The sequence below is a fragment of the Heliangelus exortis genome, chromosome 2, assembly GCF_036169615.1.
Source record: "Heliangelus exortis chromosome 2, bHelExo1.hap1, whole genome shotgun sequence".
Taxonomy (NCBI): Eukaryota; Metazoa; Chordata; class Aves; order Apodiformes; family Trochilidae; genus Heliangelus; species Heliangelus exortis.
In genome coordinates this window covers 107360456-107385437 of record NC_092423.1, presented here as the reverse complement: position 1 = coordinate 107385437, position 24982 = coordinate 107360456, and the positions used below count along the sequence as shown (strand labels likewise).

At 37.0% G+C, this 24982-nt stretch overlaps 1 protein-coding gene and 1 long non-coding RNA gene across 2 annotated transcripts in view; one reads left to right on the top strand and one right to left on the bottom strand.

Annotated features, from left to right (window-relative positions):
• The window catches only part of LOC139793156 (uncharacterized), a 569166-nt gene that overhangs the window by 12309 nt on the left and 531875 nt on the right, over positions 1–24982 (top strand). The window lies entirely within an intron of this gene.
• Positions 2010–24892, bottom strand: LOC139793151 (desmoglein-4-like). The gene is made up of 16 exons (XM_071737405.1): positions 24674–24892; positions 18770–18805; positions 18267–18395; positions 17440–17595; positions 17143–17290; positions 16097–16260; positions 15714–15848; positions 14993–15178; positions 14549–14808; positions 13552–13694; positions 13187–13405; positions 11485–11991; positions 9694–9842; positions 9132–9192; positions 7431–7642; positions 2010–5880 (listed from the first exon to the last, which is right to left on the bottom strand). The coding sequence occupies exons 1-16, from the start codon at positions 24719–24721 to the stop codon at positions 4909–4911; spliced, it is 3525 nt and encodes a 1174-aa protein (XP_071593506.1). The 5' UTR covers positions 24722–24892; the 3' UTR covers positions 2010–4908.

The following is a 24982-nucleotide window of genomic DNA, read 5'->3' as shown; positions in this document are numbered from 1 at the left end:
GAAAAGATAGGAAAAACAAAAGGGCTACACAGCTGGCTAACTATGTTTACAGGTAAGTCCAATAGTATGTGATGAATATCAAAGGTCCAATAATATATGATGAATATCAAAGGTCAGGGTATGTGACAGAATTCAGTTAAGCAGGTTTTATTTCCTAAATTGCCTTTTCATGACTGTTCCTTTTCAAACCTTATTGTACTGTATCCTTAATAACAAGATGCTGTTTAACTACTGTGTCACGACAGGAAAGTAAGACAGACCTGTCACTACACAAAAGTGTATCCAAGCCTGCTACCATTTTCCTTTTTGTAAAATTACAGTGCACAAGTGGTTTTGTTTAACAGAATTTTGACTGATTTCTGCTGGAGCAGTTTCTAAATACACAAAAGGTAAATACTTAATTATATCTGTTGCACTGGAATTAGCAGTGTCATTAGACTGCTAGCAATATTGTTGCTATAAATTAGAATATAGTCAATGTTTTGTTCTTTTAATTTAACTTCCTGAAAAGATAATTAAATCATTACCTAAGGCATGTGTGGCTGCCAAAAATCATGCTGTATGAAATACTGAGAAAAAAGATGTCAAAATGTTAAGGCATATATAGTGATAAATTAGACTTGGAGGTAAAAATATGATTCTCTTTTTAAAAGCAGTTATTTTAATGCATTCAAATGAAGCCTATTGAAAAATCTCCGTACAAAAAAAATTAAAAAAAAAAAATCATTCTTATCATGAATGTAGGCCTGGAACATTAGAAAGAAATTTGATTCAGAAAAGTATAAATGTACTGTTTCTATATTTAGAACTGAAGTGTTTTTGCTTGGTTCATCTCAGCTTGGCCTGTATGAACTGAATGTATTGGTCATGTCTGTGCTGTCAAGTACTGTGATTCAAGTGTCTTTGGCTCACTTCTCTGTGGCTTGTGTTCAAGTGTTAATCTATAGATCCTCTGAAGCACTCTTTAAAAGCTTCAGGACAGAAGGGTATTACAGAAAAGGCCACCTAAAGAGAGAAAAATGCAGAGAACGATGGCTGGAGGAAATTTTACCATAATTCTTGTAAGACCTGAGAAAAATTTCTGCTTAATGACCTAAATCAAAGTGTCTTAGTCAATTTGACCCAGGAAACACACTCACCCTGGGATGCCATGACTTTCTAAATCAAAATATTTTCTTCCTTTTTATTTTTTTCTGAAAGAAAATTAAAACTAGAACTTTTCTGCACAAACCAGATGATTTAAGAAACCACATTTTCCACTGATAAACAGGAAAAAAATAGTATCCTGAGCCAATCTACTTAAAACTTGATGTTCCAAATTATAATTTAATGTATTTTTTCAGTGCCATTCAGAAATTATTACAAACATATTTCTAATGTTTTTCTTTTTGAAAACACAGTAATACTGTGATGTTAGATCTCTTTTAAATAGAATGAAAATTTGGTTGCTCTGTAGTGAGGAGCATTTAAACTATGCAGTTATGTTAATACAAGAAAAACTGTAGACTTTTAAAAATTTTTGTTTAAACCATAGAATCATAGAATGGTTTTGATTGGAAGTGACCCCAAAGTTCCAACCTCCCTGTATGGATAGGGACACTTCCCACTAGACCAGGTTGCTCAAAGCCCCATCCAACCTGGCCTTGAACACTTCCAGGGATGAGGCATCCACAACCTTCCCAGGAAACCTGTTCCAGTGTCTCACCACACTCATCAGGAAAGAAGTTCTTCTGATGTGGTCTTTTTATGTGAAAAAGAGTATGTGCTGCTCACAAAAGTTATTTATTGCCACAAAGTCAGGACTGAGTAAACACTATCAAAACTTGCAGTTCAAATTCAGATACTATTTCAAAGATAGAAATCTAACAAGACCCTCAGCTTGGGGCTTTATATTCTCCTTTATATTCTTCCATATTTGTCATGCTGTCAAGGTCTCAATAACCTTGTATAAAACTGTAGGATCCTACTCAACAAAACCCAAGTAAAAAAATAAAGCCATAGACTCAGCGTTGCACACTGCTGACACTTTAATAAGGCTTTTTGACTTAGTAGTTTAGAGCAGGATTAATATCACTACTCGAAGTTGTCTTTCTTTCCTGAAAACCATTAATACTTCATTATTAAACAACGTGATTAAAGGTAGACAGCAAGTAGGCTTCTAAATTACACCGAAGAAAAAGAAACAAACTTAATGCCTGTTAGTCAGGACTCAACTATATGCTATTTTCTATGACTAAAGATAGAAAAAGAATTTGCACAGAATTATTAATGAACCGAGTATTTGTTTACATCTTTAAATACATTTTTCTACTACAATTTGCAGTAACCTAAAAATGTCCACATCTCACTGAGAAAATTGTTTTAAGAAAGTTCGTAAAAATTACACAGCAATAGGAACTAATATTCAGAAATGCACTGGAAATTCACTAAGGGATAATGCTGTGATTGCTGTTTTATGTGAGACATGGATATTAAAAAATGCTAGGAACCTTTCAAGAAATTTTATTAAATATTTATCTTTTAAAAGTTAAGAAGTAAACAACCACTACATAACCAACCAAAAGCTGTACTTTGAAAAAACGTTTTTTTGCTATTAATTCTTCCCCTTTCCATTTCTAGACATGCAAGAGACCATAGTTACTTCAGACCCTTATACTTCACACAGCATTCCCATTCAAGAGGGTCACAAAAAATTCATTATGTGCTTCTAAAAACTAGATATTTCTTTGAAACACAAATAGGAAAAATAATTCTGGTTTGCATAAGGTGATTATGGAAATATTTACAGAAGACTTTAGTATTTTACATTTTAAAATATCTCTCATTGGCTTTGACTATATTTCATAGGTTTTCTAGATGTCTAGTGAGTCATATATACTTCAAATATTTGCTTTTTATTATGTAAATAGGTGGTTAGCAAAACGAAAAGGAGCTTGTCAGCATTTTAGTGAATTTCATCACGCACTCTCCAGATTTGAAAGGGTACAGCTCTATGTATTAGTACCTTTTTTCTTTAAAGAATGGTTCTGAAACCCTGCTTAGAGTTGGTACATAACATAGAAGAGACTTAGCCACTGAAGTCAAAGCAATTTTAGTGATACTTAAGATAATTGAGGCTACAGGATGAGGTAAAACCACCAATGCTTCAGGTATTACAGGGAGAGCACCTAGGATGTTCAGTTGCTTCAGAAAAAAACTTAAAGTCACGGAAAGGACCCTTTCTCAAGGTAGCCTTGGATTTGGTGTGACTCCTAGGGATTACTGGCTGTGGCATTGACTCCAAAGACACTGCAGGTTGTCTTTGGCAGTGGATGTAATTGCATTTCTGAAAGCACCTTTTGAAAAGCCTTTCCCTGATGCCATACTCAGAAACTTGTCATCCAGTTCTTCTGAGATACGTTAATCTGGATACACAAATGAAAGTTTCTTCTCCATTATATAGGGTGGGTGATTCATAGGCAACTCTTGAACTTTTTGCTAACCTATCTATCAAAGCTGAAGAAGCAAAATTTGTAGAAAAACTACTGATCTGGTGATCTAGCAAAAAAAAGCTAGTCCTTCTGTATAACTCTATTGTATTTACATTGAAGCAATGTTGCATCGGTCACTATACATTATGATACAGAAGTAAAATGAGATAGATACTGCATTTCAGTATTTTGCTCCTTCAGATCATATTCTAAGCCACATTAAAGTGTTATTAGAATAAAGGAGTCCAATAGAGCTGTTTTTTGTGGGAAAATAAAAGCCAGATTTAATTAAGATTATAGAATCATAAAGACTTTTTTCAATGAACACATTCAAATAAACTTTCAAAATATCAATGCAAAATACATTGACATATGAAATAACAATTCACCATATTGCTTATTAGCAGATTTATATTGCTCCCAAGTGGTTGTTTTTTTTTTGGTTTTCATGAAGGACTTCAGCTACTTCAATACTCGCTATTGCCCCCCTACATCGCAAAGCTTTTAAGATGTTGTTTTCTTGTCAGCATTACAAAAGAGAACAGGCACAGTATATTATAGCCCTCTTAACATAACCTGACATGGGTGACTTAAATGGTAGTCATAGTTTGGCAGGAAAATACCATTAAGAGCTCCTGGTTGCCACTGAAGTAATTTTACATGGAAATAAATCTGTAATGGGAATGGAGAAGAGATGAAGCCAACATCTTCTTGGGTGACAGTGTCAACGCAGCAGTGTCAGCTGCAGTGAATTGCTGATCACACTTGTTGCCATGAGAGCCAGGGCATGTCAGGCCCTGCCAGAGTGTTTGTTTTACTGAGAACTTCAGAAAGTGGTGAAAATATGTTTATATGATTATTATTTATAACTATTGCTGGTGATGGGAGAAATGACTGAAAGTGCCGCTTTGCAGCGCTTCCATGAATTACATGCTAAGTAAAGAGATACATTTGAAAGTGCTTATTTAGTCTTGAGCTGACTAACGTTTTATTACATTCTTTTCCTGTCTTGTCAGTGAGGGGCTATGAACCCAAATCTACTTATTGTGGGACATTACTCAGCAGTACAGTATTTTAACACCTTTTTTTATATGTGACATTAATCATGCTGATACTCTATGTGCACAAGGATTCTCTCTCACTGCTCCACTAGGTAATTAGGTCTCTCTCCAAAAACTTTAGTATCTGTTTGTACACTTGTAGTACTAGGTGGAGAGAAGGAAATAAATTTAAAACTAACTTCGACTTTCCCTTGTCTGACAAAATCCTGCGTTTGACCGTGACAAAGGGCACCCTTTGGAGATCCTCACACAAGCAGGAATCCCTGAAACTTGAGTGCTATTTCCTAGTTATAAATAATAACAATATTCTTGGTGGGTGGCCGTTAATTGGTGTTGGTACAAATGGTGATTTCGACAGGAAGGGGCATGCAGAGACCTTACTGACTGGAGTACTGCACAGTGCTGTACTTTGTCACCCTTCTCCGGGAGGTGCCGGGGGACGCCGTGCCCATTCCCTGGCCAAGGCTACAGTCGGCACTAAGCATCTGACTCGCACTGCCCAGGCTTCCCAGGTTTGCCCCTCCTAGGCTTGCTCCTCCCATGCTGCTCATCCCAGACCCTGACACTACCCTCTCGGTGACCACCACGTTGTGGGCATTCGATAACTCTGAGGGAATATTTATTAAGCTGCCTGGCATGGCAGAGGCAGGCCTGAACACCCTTTCTGTCACCACCACGTTAGACCCGTCTACCAAATCGGGAATGCTGAGAGAGGTCGGGAGCCGGGAGTTAGGTGCAATTACTCTTTCCGTGACGATAATGTTGGACCCGTCTGTGAGATCAGGGATATCTAACATGCCACGCAAATCAGAGGCAGACGCAGGACCAACAACCCTTTCTGTTACTACAACATTGGATGATCGCAGGGGGTCAACAGGAAGAGAAGAAGAGCCAGAGGTGTAGGTCTCAGTCACCGTCATGTTGCCGTGGAGCAAGGGATCTGGCATTGGCCTCGGGGGCTGTATGGTTGACCCAGACGTGTAGGTGTTTTCAGTAACAACCGTTGTGGTACCGACTGGGGTGGGCATGGGGGCGTTTCCGTTGACGATGATGGTGGTTCCAGGTGGCGGAAGGTTTAGATCACTTTCAGGGTTTGGAAAGGTGGTGGTAATGCCTGGCCAGGGTGGGTTGACGTCAGGGAAAGGTTCGATCTCTTTACCCAGACAGATCTCTGCCAAGGTCTTAAATTTTGGTCCTAATGTATCCAAGTATGTTTCATCTGTGTCTTCTCCAATAAAGCTGCAGCAACCCACAGAGCCAACAGGAGTACCAACTCCTTCATGATCATATATTAGTAGGCAGTCATTTGCTGGCCGACCTTCATCTTCATCTGCATATGCAAATGCTTTCTGTAGAGTTCAAAACCAGAAAAAAAGGTAAAATTTCCATCAAGTTTTTAATTACGAAGACTGTAATGCTGTAGTAAGAGTTCCTTAACCACGGCAAGGATCATTTGACTTGAAAAACAGGACATCAATTGGACAAATTATATCATCAACCTTTTTGTGACCCTGAAGTAAGTTTTATTCAAATGTTAACAATATTTTAGCAAATACTCAGCATCTCAAACTTAGTCTGTTGTCAGTGGATGAAGGCAAAGAGTGAAAGGGACAGGGAAAATAATGTACTCTCTAAGTAGCAACATCCAGATGAAGTAGTAGGAAGAGGAGTGAAACAAAATTGTGAGTGGAGCAGTGGGAGGCCAGGACAGAGAGGAGAGGATGGGTGGTTGCCCACAGCAAGGAAGGCTTGGTAAGCCCAGAGGGAAATCCATTTTGAGCAGAATGGAGATTGCTGTGTTGTGATGGCCTTGGGGATGATAAGGTGGCACATGCAAAGGGACTGGGTAAGAAAGAGGAGAATTTAAATTGAGTAAGGGGTGACATTAGAGGAAGCAGGGAAGGATGGCAGGGGAGGCCCAGGAGGGAGAGTCAGAGAGTTTGTGGGATGAGATGGTAAACTTTGGGGTCCTATGGCTGGCAATTGTGTAGTTCTCCCAGCCTAGGCAGGGGGATGGAAGGAGTCCATGCTTAGGACTTAAGGACTGCTCTGTCCTGTCCTCCAAGAAATTTGTTTAGATTTCAAAGTACAGCAATCTTTCTGTAGTAACTGATATTTTGGCGGCATACACAGTTATAGTATTTATACCTCAAAGTTCATGGTAATTATGAAAATATATCCCATTAATTTTTAATAACGCAAATGCCATAGAATTTTTTTATCCCATATGTAAAGGTTAATTAATATGTTGCAAATTACGAAACTGCATATTTGTATCACTTGCAGTTCACAAGTCTTTTTTGACCAGAAATGGCAATAAAGTGAAATCACGTTTCCAAATCATTAAGGGTTAGAGTCTCTTTATTAAGCAAGCTGTACAAGAAGTATGTGTGAACAGTTTCACAAAGTTACTATCTATTTATACACTGGAAAAGGTGGCAAATAAATATAGAACTGGTGGTCACCAGTATCCCTAACTGCACTGTGTCCATCAGTTTTGCAAAAAGGCTATTGAGCAACCAAATATACTGTGCCAGCAGCTAAAAAGCAGTAGTACTCAGACTCAGTAGTCTGAGTTTTTCACAGAATCACAGAATGTTTTAGGTTGGAAGAGACCTCCAAGATCATCCAGTCCAACCTTTGACCAACACCATAATCTAACTACTAAACCATGTCCTTAAGGACCAGGTCCAAATGCCTTTAAATGCCTTCAGGGATGGCGACTTCACTGCTGTCCTGGGCAGGCATTTTCCTACTAATACAATGAGCTTTGCTCTCACACCAGATTTATGGAAGTTTCAAGTTGAGTGGAGTTGTTCTGGATTTCCTTCATGTAACCTGGGGAGAAGAATCTAACACTGGGGTCACATACACAATGCAAGGAAGATCAATTTTTTACCTCAGAGAAGTAGCTGTCTAGGAAGGTCATGTTCACCCCTCCCTCTCGATACTCTTTTATTGTTCCTCCAATTGATCCTTTTACTTCTCCTCCCGTTCCAGAAATTCCTCCAGCTGTTCCATAACCAGTACCAGTGCCATAGCCAACCCCTGTAGTTTCTTCAACACCAGAAGCTACTACTCCTCCTCCTCCATATGTGTTTGTATATATGTCTGAAAGCAAAAAAAGAAAAGTTATCCTTCCTGTGCCCTGTGAAAACATCCACAGAATTTGCCAGCTTTTTTCACAATGACACTACTGAATTTCTAAAGGCATTTTAGACTAATTTAAGTCATAGATCCATGCATGTGTGCCAAATGTTGAAGCTGCAATAAAACTGAAGTTCATGTTAGCAGACATCTAGCCTTGGTTTTATTCTTCAGGCTACTCCACATGTATGTATGCACTTTAGAAAGTCCATGATTCACTGGTGTGTTTGGCTGAATAGATTCCTCTGTCTGGTGTATATATATATATAGTGTCATGGGATTTACATTAGACGATCAGACTATGCTTATGGTTATTTATGCAAATACATAAATGCATATTTATGATCACTTCAGGGTTTACATTTTTTTTTCTTAAACTCTTTTAAAAAAAAATATTTGTGTGACTCCTTTCATATTTTCTAGTCATTAGATTGTTAAGGGGGATTTGTGAGAACAAAATTGATCATAATAACCATCAGTGTTTGTAATGCAGAATGAAAATGACCTTTACCATTAGCTATTAAGTCATACTTACAGGATTTATCTTCTCCAGATTTTTTCACACATGGTAGCAAGCAATAAGTGCTTACAATAATATCCTTACAATAAGAAACATAAGCTAAATTATATTAATTTTTTTCATTTAATCTTGTTACTTTGTGCAGCTTAAAGGAGGGGCTTTCATCTTAATGGCACTGAACAGTGGAAATAAAATAAATTATATGAAAGTCTTAACATTTTCAGTTTTCATGGTGGCAGAACTTCCCTGAGAACAAGTATTTAATTCATGTTTATACCCCAAAGTGTTCTAATTACAGTGACCTTTCTTCCCACCAGAAGCTAGTGGAAATGGATTTATGCCAACATCCTCCTTCTTGTTTTAAAGTAAGGAATGGGGAAAAAGATAAAGTGGCACTGATAGCTTGATTTATTCTCTCTTGCCATCAAATTCTTAGGGAAATCTTATATCAGAAGCATAAATTTATTGTGCTATGTACCAGCTTTCTGTCTAGGCTGGTGCAAAAATGATCAGTAATTAACTGGCTACATGAGAGGTCCTTTTCTCTCTGTGGGAGGAAGTGAACATTTCACCACTGAGTTATGAAAGAAAATTTCCTTATTCTGGCCTCAAAATTGATTTCTGCTAAAACTGGTGACTTGAAAAGACCTTCCATTTACTAGCAGGACTGTTAAAGAAAAATCGTCTGAGATTTTAAAGCCTTGGCAGATATTTCAAAATAAATGGAATTTTCAGGAACTGATCTTCTCAAAGGCTTAAACCTTTGTTCCTTTATTCATACTTTAAGTCTTACAGCATCAGCTGTCTGTAAATGGAGGATTTGTAGTGTTGGGTTGCAGTAGAGAAACCGAAGTGCTTCTTGAATTGGAAGATCTGAAGTTCTGCAAGATAGCTTAATGATGGTTCATGTAGAGAATTTTAGGATCTGCTTACCAGAGGGTTCACCAAAATCACCTCCTGCAGCTGTTGTTGGGCCAAGAATGTGTGAGACATCCTGGAAAACAACATTTTGACTCCTTAAATTATGACTTTGGAATTCCAATATGAAGACTAAAACTTCCTGAATCATACTAAAGAACCAGCAGTCTAAACTGTTTATTAATTACCATATCCTTTAAATAAAGAAAACAAAACAAACAAACACAAAACCAAAGAACCCAAAAAGACTCTATCCAAGTTTTTTCATTGCCAAGGTAAAAGGTGCCAGCTTGTCTTACTTTGCACTGAAAAAGCTTCCTAGCTACCGTGTTTCAGCAGGGGGGAACAGTAACACCAAACTCTTGGGACAAACTTGATCACAGACATAAAATACAAATTCCTGTCTGCTAATGTTAGTTAAGAATCACTTTTCCTGTCTGCCTGGGAGTTGTTGACAATGCCAGGTTTATTTTCAGTGGTGACACAGTGCTACTATCACTTTCCTGTTTCTAGTCAAATGCAGTCTTTTCTGTAAATATGAGTTACTGTGGGTTTTAGAAACATGGGATGTACTGACCCTGTCTTCAGGTTGTGCACCTTCTATTCCCCAGGGATGAATTGCCCCTTCTGTGCATTCAGGTACAGGTTCAAATCCAGTTCCAACTCCACCTGCCACACCAGGACCACAGCCACAGCAGTCGCTCATTGACATCAGAATTGGGATCACTTAGCAGGAAAGAAACAGGAAACTGGGATTTAGGACTTCTCTGCCTCACAGGAATAGCTGCTTTTCCCAAAGGGCAGGTGCTCAAGGACTTCGGAAAATATATATTTTAAAATGCTTTTAACCAAGTAGCCTGCAAGTCTGGCTTTCAGAATCATTAGCTGCTTTTGGAGATGTATTTGGAAATTCAGAATAATTTGTACCTTTACTTATAGCAGAGCAAAGCGAGGGTGGAGTAGGGCTGTTACTCCAACTTCGTGCCTATACACCTGGGAACAGACTTTCATCTGTCTCAGCTGAATGAATGTAAGTTGCATATGAAAATAGAACAAACAGAACCAGTTTTGCTCATATAGAATTCAGTGGAATTCATTCTTAATATGTAAGCATACATTTGTCTCTTCAGATGTTGCAATAGAAAGGAAATACACAGTAGTATTAATAGACATATATGAGAATCAGTGGAGGGATATTCATCTGCCTACAGTGATCTTTGGCTAAGGCTCCATTTGCATTTTTCAGATCACATATACATAATGCTTGATTTGAAAAAAATATAGAAGCAAACTCCAAACCCCAGTTTTAGCAAATGATTACAAAGAGTGAGCCAGGTTTCCCAGTATGCTGCATTATGCTTCGTTATTTCAAGAACTCAGTGTTGGAAACTGCTGAATGCTTTAAACACCAACACTGAAAACACAGCTCGTTATAGAAAGGCATGGCAATATTAATTCTGGATGTCTTTAGGTCCTTAACCTAGATGGCTAAGGTAGTAACTAATACCACTGCAGAGGGAATGGAGAGAGAGAGTTGCCTGCCTGCACCAGACTGAGCAGAGCATCTAAAACTCTCAGTTTAACAGCAAAATGAACTGAAGAGAAAAGGGGAAGCAGCTGTACAGCATCCTAAGTGCTAACTCATGCTGCACAACTTGTATGTTTATATATATTACTTATATATATATTTAGTCCAGACTACTAACTAGGGCAAAAGAATTCCAAAGGCAGAAATACAGCCTGTCCTGTAACATTAACCACCTGGGAACTACAAACAAAACAGACTTTTGCAGCTTCAAAACTTTGTGTTTGTTAATTCCTACTAATCAAAGATCAGAACCCAAAACAAACTCCACCCCCTCAGTCAGGGGAAAAGTTTGTTTCCTCTGGTTTTACAGTCAGTATTTATGCATCAGGAAATGTTGGGTGCTGATTGCTTGTCTCCTAGGCCATACCTGCTTGCGGTGGTCTGAGAAGTAACTGCTTGCATAAAGTCTAACCTCGGGAATTCTTATCCCTGAAACTCAGTATTTCTTAAAAAAATACTAGGATATATAAAGAAATTACCTATTTTGATACTGTTACAACTGGCTATATATAGTGTTATGAACTGGGTAACACCTTAGGAAAAAAAACCCCCTAGGTCTTGGAAAAGAAATAGTTATTTCTGAATTAAATATGTATATAAATATGTATAATATAAAAGGCATCAAAATTCTCATAATATAAAAGGCAATTTTTTTCTGTTAAGTGGCCCATGGGAGCCTTGAGGTACAAGACCAACCAGAAAAGTCACCCCGTTTTAGAAGAAATAAAAAATACACTCTTTAGAAAACTAATACAACTGTTTTCTTAATTTAATACTTACAAACAAATATTAATCCACCGAGAAACATCAGACCGATGGCAGTACCACTTAGTGTGGTAGCAGATGGGAGAGCTCGGCCGTAATTTCCACTTCCATCATAAGAGCTATCAGTGACTGCACCATATCCATCACCTTCACTGTATGCATCCGTGTAAACTGGCCACTCTGTGTGGTCATACGTTTGTCCTTCTTCAGGTCTAGTCCCACTTTCTTGTCCTGTCCCTCCACCTCCCTGGGTTCCTCCACTACCGGTACCGCCACCAGCACCACCACTAGTGCCACCACCACCAGTGCCACCACCACCAGTGCCACCACCACTACCACCACCACCAACAATAATTATTCTCGTGGCCCCACTGGTGCAGTAATTACGACTGTCACACTGACAAGCTTGCACAGGAATTATATGTGGTCTAAAGCAGCGTCGGCCTTGGCTATCTCTTACGCTGATATAGATTTTATACATGTAAAAGTCAATGTTCTGACTGACCAGTTCAGCTGAGGAAGCTTTTGGGGGAAAAAAAAAAAAAAGAAAGAGAGAAGGATTACAAATACTGTACAAATCCATGATTTTTGTGAGTAATGTTCATAAAACTGAATGAAGACTGCGTGTTCCAGTTCTAAGGTCCTCAGTTACTTAGGTGTCTACAGTCTTTGTTCAAAGTTGAAAGTTGTGATATTCATCTATGCTAAGGTTTTTCTGAACCAGTTAAGTCTGGTCATCCCTTTTTAACCTGAGAAATGTGTAAGGAGCAAATGCATTTTTTTTTAGATCTGCAGCATTTTTTCCTGAGTTTTATTTGCACAATGGTGAACTGAAAAATTGCAAGATTTATCAGTTTGGTTTTTACTCTCGCAAGGAATTTACGTATGTTTTTAAAAAATTTTTTTCAGTAGTTTGAAAATAAAGTTACACATTTCCATCTGTTTAGGACAAATAGGAGACTAGCTGTAATTGTGATATTTACCATTTAATTTAGCCATGTATGCATACAGAAAGTTATGCAAATTCTCTCATTTAGTGATGTATGAGCTTTGATTAATTCATTAGCTTGTTATGTCCCATTGGAGGAACCTGAAAAGCTCCACTGAGCACAGACTAAAATATTTTCTTGGAAATACAAGAGTAAGTAAGTATAATTTGTACAATAACTAGCTAAAGCTGTAATTTTTATTTGCCATTTTCATATGCCTCTCTTAACAGTAAAGCTCTGCCAGCTAATAACTTTAATAAACAAACTTGAGAGCTTTGCCATATAATTAGAATATTTTAGCTGTAGAAAGAAAAAGCTATCAAATTACTCCTTCTGAACTAACTTATTAAGTTTAAACCAATAGAGGTGCTTATTGTAGCTTCACTCAAGTAAAATACAGTTTTGCTGCTTTGTTTTCAGAGGTATGTTTTTAGTTTCTTTTAAAAGATGAAAGCTAGATAAAACAACACGTAATGATTCTGATTCTACTTCTAACATATATATATACTTTTATATATATATATATATATATATATATATATATATATATATATATATATATCTGCAAGTCCAGATCAACTTCTTGGATTCATATGAACATAAAATCACATTTAAGATTAGAATTGATTCTAGTAATTGTTTGTTACTTCAGGGTTATCCTAATCTTTTATCTTACATAAGAGCCTAACAGAATGGTCTATTCTGCCATAAAATGTAGGTTAATTTACCATTTATTGATCTGATTATCCATGTAGTCTGAGGTTCACCATGGATGCTGAATGTAAAGGGGGCACCATATGAACCACCGTCGACAGCCTTTGCTGTGATAATCACTGATGGGGAATTCATGCACACTTTCCTTATTTCAGTGTTAATACTTGGACAATTGTCATTGATGTCTTGTAATGAAAGCACAATTGTGCCAGTAGCTGTATATCGAGGAACACCTGTAAGAGGAAAGTATTTGTAGTCAGGAGGGGCTGTGGATACTGTAAAAAATACAGTTCATGTGGGAAAATTAGAAACAGTAAAAAACAGCAAAAGAAAACTGGAACAAAGAGAGTGTTTCAGAAAACTTCATCTCTTTTCTTACCTCTGGTGATAGCCAGAACCTCTGCTTTGTACTGCCCATTCGTTACATAGACTGATTCCCAGTTAACAACTTTGGTCAGCACGATTTCACCAGAGTTTTGATTGATTCTGAATAAGGCACCAGGATCACGTCCTATACTATATCTGTATTTGGTGAAGTAAAAATACTCAGCATTATGTTATATATGTATATGTATTACATATTAATTTTGCAAATATTTGTCACTTGGAAATTTTTTTTCTCTAGGTACTATTGCATTGCATCCTGCTCAAGTAAACTTCTGCAGGCTTCAGAAGATGTAGACAAGAAAGATAATTAAGAATAAAGTAAATGTGTAAAGGTCCATCATATTTTGAATTGTCTAAAAGTAAAGAAATTCTGGGCCTTGTAAACATCTACTGAAACCTTTGTTGATATCAGTAGCTTTTCCTATAAGGTTCTACAGCTCTATTTGCTAACATATTTATCTGTTTAATGAAATTTTTTCCAACATTTACATTTATTTCTACACACAGAAAGCAAATTATGGTCTCATTTATTTAATCAGATTTTTTTTTTTTTTTTTTACTATAGAATGAGCTGGTACTAACCTCTTCTATTCTGACATTATAATATTGCCCATTGTTGGCGTTTTCTGCTTGCTTATTTTAGTTGTGATTAAAAATTCTCTATTTGTAGCAACTTTTCAAGAAAAAATATTCTTAGGTTAGAAAAAAAAAACCTGTTCTGATTTACTTAAGTTACAGCCTGTTAGAAAACCAAATATTTTCTTTGTTTTGTGCTCAAGGCTAAGGAAAGTAGATCAGGAAACAAAAGCAATCATAGCATTAAAATGGACTGAGGAACATACTATTGCTGTTTTTCTATTGCTAATCTAGTAAAAATTTTTAAGTAGTTTTTTTTTTTTTGAGCTCTTTAAAATACCTATTCCTCATTCCATTGAATTCTCAGCTAAAAGAATTATTCTATCCAGGGAATTAAGCAGAAAAGAGCTTACACAACATTTGATGCAATAGATCCAGTGTCCTCGTCGATGGCTGTGTATGTTCCCACAATATAATTTGCTCTTATGTTTCCTGGTACAGAAAACACAATTGAAGATGGATGAAATTTTGGCGGTTCAATTATATTTTCTACTTGTATTGTGAGTGGTGTTCCAGATATTCTGTAGTCCTGTATAACAGAGTGGTGGAAAGCGGCCACATTCCTGACACCAATAGTCAGTGAGTGAGTTGAGATATGTTCATAATTCAGTTCCTAAAAAATAAACCACAGAGAACTAGGTAATAAGTAAAAGTTCCTTTAATTTTATTTAAATATTTTATCTGTTAAATGGTTGAGCAACTGTTTTTTTTTACTGCTAATTTAATTTTGTTAGAAATTGATCAAAAATATTTTATGATTATTATTTCAACATTTGGATCACAAGATTTATCCATACCTTAATTACTCTGAGGATTCCTTGATTTGTAGCTCGATCTGTAACAATTTCAAAGAAGTTATCTTCATTCCCGGATATAAAGAAAAACTCAGCAAGCCAGTTGTCTGTGTACTCTTCATCAGCATCCAGAGCTTGTATTCTTAGCAGTTCTGAACTGAGTGAATTTTCTGAAATACTTGCTGAAAACTGGAATGATAGATAAAGACCTATTAGCAAACACTAAAATATACAACGTGAGGAAAACACAACTGACTGCAGAGATTTGTTGGGAGGATGTCCTGCCCACAGTCCATACCACTTTAATAAAATCATGTGTGGCAGATAAATTAAATTGTGATTCTGCTTGTGGCTCTGAAGGGCTGCATCACCTCAAGTGTTTGCAGAGGCAGCTCAGAGAATATGGATTTGGGCTTTCTGTAGGAAAAGATTGTGCAGTGTTTGGATCAAACTATGTAATCTGGCCATATTGCACAGGTCTGGACACCAGAATGAGGTCAGGGTTGACTTCTGTGAATAAAAAAATTATCTATATATATATTATCAGAATTGGTGTGCAAGCAACACATGAAATTTTGAGAAAGCTTCAAGGAAACAACCCTCTTAATCTCATGGAGCATTCAAAAATGAAAGTGCTCTAAGGATTAGTGAGGGATCTGTTATCAAGTGGTTATTTGACCAGGGTTTTAAAAGAGTGACGTTTGTTTTGGTATTACAAACTTACAGAGCTTTGAGCAAGGGTTGGGAAGTTGTCATTGACATCAATAACTTTAACATTGCAGCTGCATAGGGATGATATTCCATCTGCAGCTCCATCCCGGTCAGATGCCTTCACAACAAGAGTGTAGGAACTATGTTGCTGTCACAGAAAGCAAAATGAATATGTTAGAAGTATCACCTGTATGTCTTACACATTATAAACAGTCATGTCTTGCCACTATTTCCTGATGCTGGAATTTGCCTTAGACCATTTATTGTAAGACGCAGAATAAGTGCGTTTCTCCCTTAATTTTTCAAAAAACCAAAATTTCTCCTTTTTTATCCCATTCTCATAACACATATACAGCAGGAGAGCAGGTTATTTAAGTCTGAAAATGGAAATGTTACCTCTCTGTCAAGAAAATTTGCAATATGGAGTTCTCCAGTATATTTATTCATGATGAACATGGGTTGTCCTGAAGGTTCCTGACTCTCTATCTTGAAGGCAATTTTAGAATTCAAGTGATTAGGCTCATCTGCATCTGTTGCAATTATTTTCATCACCAGTGTGTCTAAAAATAAAAAAATAATAATTAAAAAAAAAAAAGGAAATCTGTTTTGTTCCCACAAACAACTCATGAAGACAAAGGTAAGACTTGGGGTAAGAAAATGATAGAATCATATCTATTCCTTGAAAGTGACAACTCCCCGCCCCCAAAAAGTTTAAATCTGTAGTATTGATTCCAACTGAATGTTAACAACTTCAAAATGCATTAAAAATTAAGGTCAGATGGAATAATGCAGGTTTTCTCTCAACTTCTCTTACATCACTGCAGTATCTATCTAAAAAGCACAAGTGACCACCTAGATATTATTGTAAGTAACCTCCATGGTTTTAAATTAGAACTAGAAAGTAGAATATAAGTGTTAGGCACCACTGGCTCAGTGGTCACATCTGACATAGGTTGCTGTACTTTTAGCAAAGAAGAACCATTTTAGTGGTTTAAGTAAGGGTTTATTTAGTAATACTGTGCTCTAACTGCAATGCTCATGCTATAAATACAAATATTTGAAACAGAAAAAATGGGAAAAAATGTATTTTAAAAACAAATAAGTGTAGATGAAATTTTGAAAAAAAATTTTAAATTTTTTAGATTTTTTTTTTTTTAAGGAGAAGGAATGAACAGAATATTTTAAATTTTCATATATGAAAGAATCTACATGATTCCAAAACCTGGAACATTCATCATTCATATGTGGAAGAAAAGGGGGAAGGAAACATCACTGCTTAATTTTAAGCAATGATATAATGGGGAGAAGCATCTGCTTCTCCTTCCTTTGCAGTACCCCTGGCTAATATGTGTCATTGCCTAAGAAAATGTAGAACAAGTACCCCCGGTTTATAGTAACCTGGGAGCTTCACCAACTATAATAGGCATAACATAGTTACTTACTCTCCATACTGCTCTCTTCAATAGATCCTGTAAATACAGTTTGTGAAAATATAGGGGGGTTATCATTGATATCCAGAACTCTGACTCGAAGTTCAAGAGGCGGTTCCAAATCTATTCCCGTCAATGAGTGTTTAGCAAAGCAACGTATCTAGATAAAGAGATTTATTTTTTTTAAAACCAAAAGTGAAGTAAGCGAAGTAATAACAATATGAAACACATGAATTTGTTTTCTTCTGCTCTCCCTGCCCCACCCTGGATCCCACACTAGAAAGTTAAACCAAACAGAGGAATACTTACAACAAATACTGGGGTTACTTCCCTGTCCACTATTGATGTTATATTAATATCTCCTGTTCGTGGGTTAACAACAAATATTCCATAGGGGGCACGATCAATTCCAACTCCAGAGATGCTGTATGTAACTGGATTGTTTTCTTCACAATCTGATCGGATCTACAATAACAAATAACATTTATTTATGCAAGTTTACTGAGGACATCTGCAGGGCTTTTTTTGCTATTATTAGTTCCTGTATTAGTTCTATATAGTTTCAGTCTTACAGCCATTTATCACAAGGTTCAACCTACAGAACTGATGGAAGGCTCCTCTACAAACAGGTCATCCTAGAGATCCATCTATCTTTAAGTACTGGACAGGCTTTCTATTTCCCTTAAATCATCTGGCAAGGAAATAGAGAGAGAAACTTCCAAGAGTTTCGTACTGTAGGTGGGCTTCAAAGGGTATGGTCATGGTAAGAAGATAGAAAGACCTCTTCTTTGCTCTGCTGCCCACAGAAGTCATTCACTATCCCTGAACTTCTGCTCAGGGGTTTCTTGGGGTGACAAAGAAAAGAAAAATATCACGGCAGATGCTGCACATGAAGGAACTGTGGCTGGATCTGTTCAGAAGTTGTATGGATGGCAAAGTTCTGGGAAGCCTTTGGTCACTTCTCAGCAGCCATGTCGGGTCACCTTATGAGACTGCCTAAGCAGAGCTGGAAATACTGCAACATCTTTCTTTTATTCTGTGTTTCTAAGCAAACCTACTTAAAAACCTCTCTGCTTTTATCAGCCTGTCTTTAGAAAAACTTCCTTGTCAGTAAACACTTCTGTTTTTCTACTTACTCTGGCAATTGGGTTCCTTTTAGCATTATCTTCTCCTTCTCTACAGGCTGCAGCAAATTTGATCCATTCACGTTTTTGTCTTTTGAATGTTTTCCATCTTGCCGTTCCATTTTCATCCCATTCTTTTACCTTTAATAGAGAAATCCAGTGTCATATGACCAGTAATATCAATCCATTTTAAACTAATACAGGCAGTTAGAATTTTCAACAAAAAGAAAAGGGATTTTTACAGATCATATTGGTTTTTATATGTCTGTGAATTCCAAAATCTAAGACTATACATGTTTACTTTAAAATTATTCTGGTGTGCAAGATTCTCATTTAGGTTCAGTAGAAATTCTCTTGGGGCGCTGAGCAGGTTATAACCTGCAACTGCTTAATATTTAAATGTGTTTTCAATCTTCAGGTTCAGAAATGGCTTTGTTTGGTATTTTCCCTTTCATTTTTGCATTGGTTACATTTAATTTGATCATAAAATCAGATTTGAAAGAAATAAATATTACCTCTACATGGAATCCCGTGCTGAATTCCAGGAGTACCTGTGAGAACAAGAAGATTGGCATATGAGAATGTTGGGCAAAATGAAGCAAGCAAAACCCAATTGCCATACATTGCTTATACTGCAGGACTGGACCAGTACTTTTTCTCAAGACTATTGCAATAGCTTGTCTAAGCAGTAGCTACAGGATTTCCGTAAATGACTTTGTGCAATTAGTTTTTTTCTATACCCGTCACTTGAATTCCTTGACAGTTTTTTTGTACTTTGACTTTCTGCCGGCATCAAAATACAGCATTTACACACATTTTTAAGTTGGAATGTCTCAGCTGAACTGAAAAGTGGCTGCAAGAGTTGTTATTTAAAAATATATCTGGGAAACTAAAAAAGTATTTATTTATTCTAAAGAACGTATTCTATAAACTTTATTTTTTCTTATTTAGAACACCCATAGTAGACTTGAAAGTTCTTGAAACTTCCCACTGAGGTTGAAGAGGTTCAGCATAAGATGGAAAGCCAACTGCAGTCACTAGGCCTGCAGGCCCATTTTCCTGGAGTGCAGTGGGCTTTGATTTAAGGTCTAACTATGTGACCAATATCTTGAATTCATAAAGGTGGCAGGATCAGATGCAATATGTCATTACTTGAATAATGAAATATTTTCACTTTCTTGATTAACACAATTTAAAAGAATTCACAGTTTAATTAACCTTTTTCCTATAAGGTGTGAAAATGATGCTCTCTTGATGAATGAACCTCTTCAGAGCATCTCTTTCAGTTTTAGAGACTACTTCTGTTCTCTTCAAATGGTAAAAAAAGAGGGATATGGATGCTTAAGAGTTAACAGCTGTAGTTATCAATTTTATGCTTTCCTTATAATATCCCAATACTGATCAGTAGCTTTCTTTTTATCTGACATGTTTTATCCGGTGGATTTATCCCAGTTATATTTGGATAAAATCTTTTTCTTTACCTCATGAGACTCTCCTCACTTCAAATGTATTGCATTATGATGTCAAGGCTGGAAGATGGGCACAGACATTTTTCCACTTACTTCATGTTAAAGCAGCCTCTTACATGCAACAAATTAATGAATAGCATCTTTGCCTTCCTTCTTGTCCCTTCCCCTTTTTCCTCATTTACCTCATTTACCTCCTCATTTACATTTTATTGTAAGAGATCCACCATCTGCCATTTACAAGGCAGTGTCTCCAATGGTCTGATCTTTCCTAGAACATTCCCTGAGACCTCTGCACATAATGCTGCCCTAACTTGTTTCTAAATGAGGGAATTTAGACTGTGGACTTGCCCATTTGGCATGTGTATGCTTTGAAATTTATAGGAATATTGATGGAGTAAGGATTTTTTTTCTTGTTTCTCTAAGTGAGGTGTTGACAGAAATAGTTAAGAAAACTAGTCTGCGTAAAAATCTGTACACTGTGTTCATGATGTGCTAAAAGCATCAATACATCTTTTAAGCTGAGTTTGTCTTGGAGACTATTAAATCTTCAGCAGCAGAATGGGGTTCAAATTCCTGTGCAGCCATTACTCAGAGAAGGGACACTATCAGACTCCATATAAAATGTGGGTTTTCTTCACCCCAGTGGGAGCTCAGGCTTGTCCTTTTATATTCCCCCTTGGACCTTGAGAAAACATGGGGCAGTGTAAGGGGCAGATTACACCCTCACCAGAGAACCTGAGTGATGAATGCCACCAGAAACAGCACAGATTCAACACCTCTTATCAGTTGATCCCATCCACAGAGCAGAGCCTTCTTCAGTGAGTAAAGTGAAATCTTCTCCACCCTTCAGCTGAAATCCCTTCTGGCATGCAAGCAATTGTCTTGACCCAGAAAAGTATGGGTATACACCTCCCAGTGCAATGTGAGGGAATCTTGTCTGCTGTCTGCATTTTATGGTCAGTTCTGTTATTTGACACACACGTGTCTCACATCAGTCACCTCACTCTCATGCTCATCAGACCTAACTGAAAGCCTGTGTTCAGTGCACTGAAATAGGAACTACACCTGTAAAAATTATTTTTATTAGGGACATGAATGTTCATAAAACACTTGATTTCAGTCAATGGGAGTTCTGTTTTCAAGCAGTAAAGAACACACATGTTACACCGGAGTGTCATCCTTTGTTTCTGAGCACCAATATTGGAAATGTCAGGAATTTTTTCATCAGTAATGTTAGAGATTGCAAATTTAGATGCTGCATTTCCACACTTGTCCCATGGTCACTATGGAAAAACCCATTCCGCTACATGTTGATAATGGAAAATCTTAAAAGAAGCCTTGATGGTTTTGAATGCAAAATCCTTTTATTTGAAGGCTGATCTGATGAACTTGATATCTGCTTTTGGTATGTCTCTTTCAGTTATTACCATCTTATAGGAAGGACAGCAGGGATGCACCAGACACGGCCGTCACCAGATAAACTTCAGCAATTTTGCAGTGACATCTCTGGCTCGATCTAGGGATAGAGGTTTCTCGGCCTCCCCAACCAATGTTTCTGGTTCTCCACTATCATCAGCAGTTAGAAGCCTCCTCCTAATCCCTCATCCCCATTGTTTATTTCTAATATTTCTCTGTGATGCAAACCCATTTTTTTTAGTGCTATTTCCAACAGAGAAATATTGTCTCCTAGCAGCATACTTCTAGGTAATGAACAATCTTCCCTTCTAAACTAGTGTCCAAGTGCATTACTTTCTGTAGGTTCAGTGATTGATGATAATTAAAACAATAGGAGCCACTGGAGTGTGTAAATCCTGAGGCATCCTGAAGCACCTTGGGGTAGGCAAGCTGACCAGAATGATACCAAGATTTGCTGTCCTGTTATTCTTTGAGAGGCTGTGGAAAAACGGAAACTCTGCTGAGAAGCTAGAAGCTCACTGCAAAAGCTGTTTCAGGTTTGGGTTGGGAGAGGTGGAGGCAAGACACATGTTTATGGAGACTGTCATGTGCACAGTGGCTTGTCTGGAAGTTTGTCTTTTATTGTAATGATACAGAGCCTGAACCTTGTGTCCAAAATGATGCCTTAGAGTCACACTGGAACTATTCTGGATTCATTCTGATGTAACTGGGAACAGAATTAGGCCCATAGGATGTGTATGGTTCTTTGCACCTTCAAAGCAATTTACAAACAAGAATTAACTAATCATCAATTGACTGCCAAGCAATATTATACGCAATTATGGAATCCTCCCTACTCCACCTACTCAAATCTAAATGACTGAACACACCTTTAACATCTTCCCAGTATTATTCATATTGGATCTGCTTTTCTCTTTGAAGTCAGCAGTGGTATTGTTATTGGCCTGGATGGGAGGAGTGCTGAGAACTCACACATACTATATTAGTCATCAGGGTGCCATGGTAGCTCTGGTTGTGTCAGCATTTTGGGACTTTTACATCTTTCTTACTCAACCAAAGCTCTGATTAGTAAGGGGTTGAAATAATGAATCCTTCCCTTCATTCATTATGAATCTCTTTAAAGAACGATAAACCAATGCATATGAAGTAATAAGAAGCAGAGTTGTAATAGAAGACAAAAGCTGATATTTTAAACAGGAGACATTTGATCAGTTTTAAATCAAAACATGAATATGGTTTTGTTTCTACTTTCCATCTTCATAGGTCATTAGTAAATGTACTTCTTCCCATTTAAAGGAGAAAAATTTCATGATGATTTTTCTGGCATTTTGTGTTCTAAATCTGTGGAACTCAGGTATAACCATAGCCTTACAAATGGGGAAAAAAAAGAAAAGAAAAAGGAAAAAAAAAGGGGGAGATAACACATGGGAAAATGTAGCCAGACAAAAGTGCATACAAGAGATGTGGTGAATTCAAAATTATTAGCTGTCACATGATAGCTGGCAGGAGAAGAGTCATACCTGATCAAACAAGTTATTTCCATAAAACGTGTCTGTGCAAGTATCACAAACAGAACTCCCTTACTCATGAGAATAATGCCTTTGAAACCACGTGAGCAAGGGTTGCAGAATCAGTCCCACCAATGGTGAAATACATATAACAAATTATTAGTTTCAGGGCTGGTAAGTTGGTTGTTTGGTTTTTTTTATTTTTTTTTTTTTTTTTTTTTTTTTTATTTTTTTTTTTTGGGTTTTTTGTTTTTTGGTAATAATGTACTAAAATATGTATAACTCTACAGCAATTTTATTATTTTATTCAGCACAACTTATTAGCAATATACTAACCAGACACACCATTCAGAGATTTTAATGAAGGTTTAATCAAGCTAAAAACCAAGGCTGTTTCTCAGAGTACACTAAAATTGGATGCATAATTTATAATTTATTTAACCTCTACAGTTTGTCACCTTTCCGTAAAGCTCTGAAAGGTGCTGTTGAGCTGCACAGGCATAAACCATAAACACTGCTGTGCAGAAGAACATGTGATAAGAACAACTATTGTTTTCTCTGGATAGTAAAATTTCAAATAATTGATAGTCATCAAAATACAATGGCAGTTTTCACAATTGCTCCTTTTTCCTGACCCAACACATATCCTTCATCAGCCACAACTGTTACCAATAGTACTCTGAAAGAATGAAGATGACTCCAGAGTTGCCAGGTGAAGTAAAGCTGTAAAATCTTTTGAATGGAGGTATCTTAGATACAGTAGAATCAAAATTTTTTTTGAACTTTGACACATCAGGAGTGTGCATCACCAACTAACTGAATAAAATGAATAGTCACTAATGCTACAGGAAAATCCAGAAGTGTTAGTGGGCTGTGCTGCTTGCCAATTCCAGAGACCTCTGTGCGCATTAAACAAGTAGGAACTCATCTGAACCATAACTCGCTTTTGCCAAGTTCTGTCCTTTGCTTGGCAGCTGCCCTGTGTTTATTAGTTCTACTTTACTGTCACCTAGAATTAATGGATTATCTTTTCAAAGTAATTCTTAGGATTTCACATTCTATAACAACAACCACTTTTCCCGATTATAACATTTCTGGAAGGATCAGTAACAAGAAGTTTCCAAACATTTACACTAATACTATGTGTAAAATGAAAGCCATGGAAGGACATTGCTATAATAAAAATCTTACTCTTTTCAGTCTTCAGGGTCTTAAACCTCTACATAATTTTAGAAGAGCAGCACAGATCAGTAAAAATAATCCAAATGAAAATCTGATTGCCAGAGTAGAAGGGCCTCCATAATTTTTTAAAGTCCTATCTGGGTACTTTCTGTACCTTGACAAATACATCGGACAACGATGCCACTTAACTGTAGTCTCAACTTTCCTTTTAGAGTGAGAAAAACAAACCCAAAGGAAGAACAACACCTTCATCATGCACTCACTCAGCCAGCACATGGAGACTCAAGCACAAATGCTCTACAGGACAGGTATTCTTTGTAAAGTGAAATAACAGGCTGAGTCTTGAATTTTACTCAGCTAAGGTCTGCACTAAATTTCATGGGTTTTCTTATATGTAAACACAGGAACTGGTCATCTCCGAAGCGCTCTTGTTAATCAGCTTAGAAAAAGAAATTTGCTCTTCACATTCCCACAATTGATTAACAAAAATAATAAAAAAAATTCTATCATGTGAAGATTTTTATTAAAAACTGTGAGTAGTAGCCAAAGACAACATTCACCTGAAAAGTCACGCATTGAACATAGAAAGTCATTCTGAACATAAACAGACCGCAGAAAGTCATAATCAAAATAAACATCTGTTAGCATTTAATGTTAAATTAAATTATTTGATTAGAACCTACAGAAGTGCAGTTTAAGATAAGCACAAATTTAGTTTTTATGCTAAGTTTTTCAGTATTTTTTGGGGGGAGTAATTTATACTGTAAAATGTAATGCTTTGCTGAGGAAGATACAACTGGCATAATCACAGAGTTTACAAGTATTCTTTTAAAATCTGACTTACCAATAAAAGGAACAGAAAAGCAGCAGTTCGGTGAGGGAGCCAATCCATGGCATCTGCCTTCTGGGATACAAGTCCAACTGAGTTAAGGTTACAAGTCTGTTCCTTTTCCCCTCCCCCCACCAAACTCTGGTGTCTACTTAAAAAGACACTCCGTAGATGTCTGTATACTCAGCTCTTCAAGGTGTCTCTGCCTCCCTCTGAGGGAAGCACTGAAGATGCTGTATAACAGAGTGTCTTTCCCCACCCCAAAACCCTGGGCTGGTCTCACCTGAAACGCTTGACAACATCATTATTGCTTGCAGGTAAAAG

Coding starts and splice junctions, on each gene's coding strand:
- LOC139793151 (XM_071737405.1), bottom strand. CDS start 24,721: ATGGATTGGCTCCCTCACCGAACTGCTGCTTTTCTGTTCCTTTTATTG. Junction 18,396..18,769: donor GCACGGGATTCCATGTAGAG/GTAATATTTATT, acceptor TCTCTATTAAAG/GTAAAAGAATGGGATGAAAA. Junction 9,843..11,484: donor CGGTGGATTAATATTTGTTT/GTAAGTATTAAA, acceptor TTTCCTGCTAAG/TGATCCCAATTCTGATGTCA.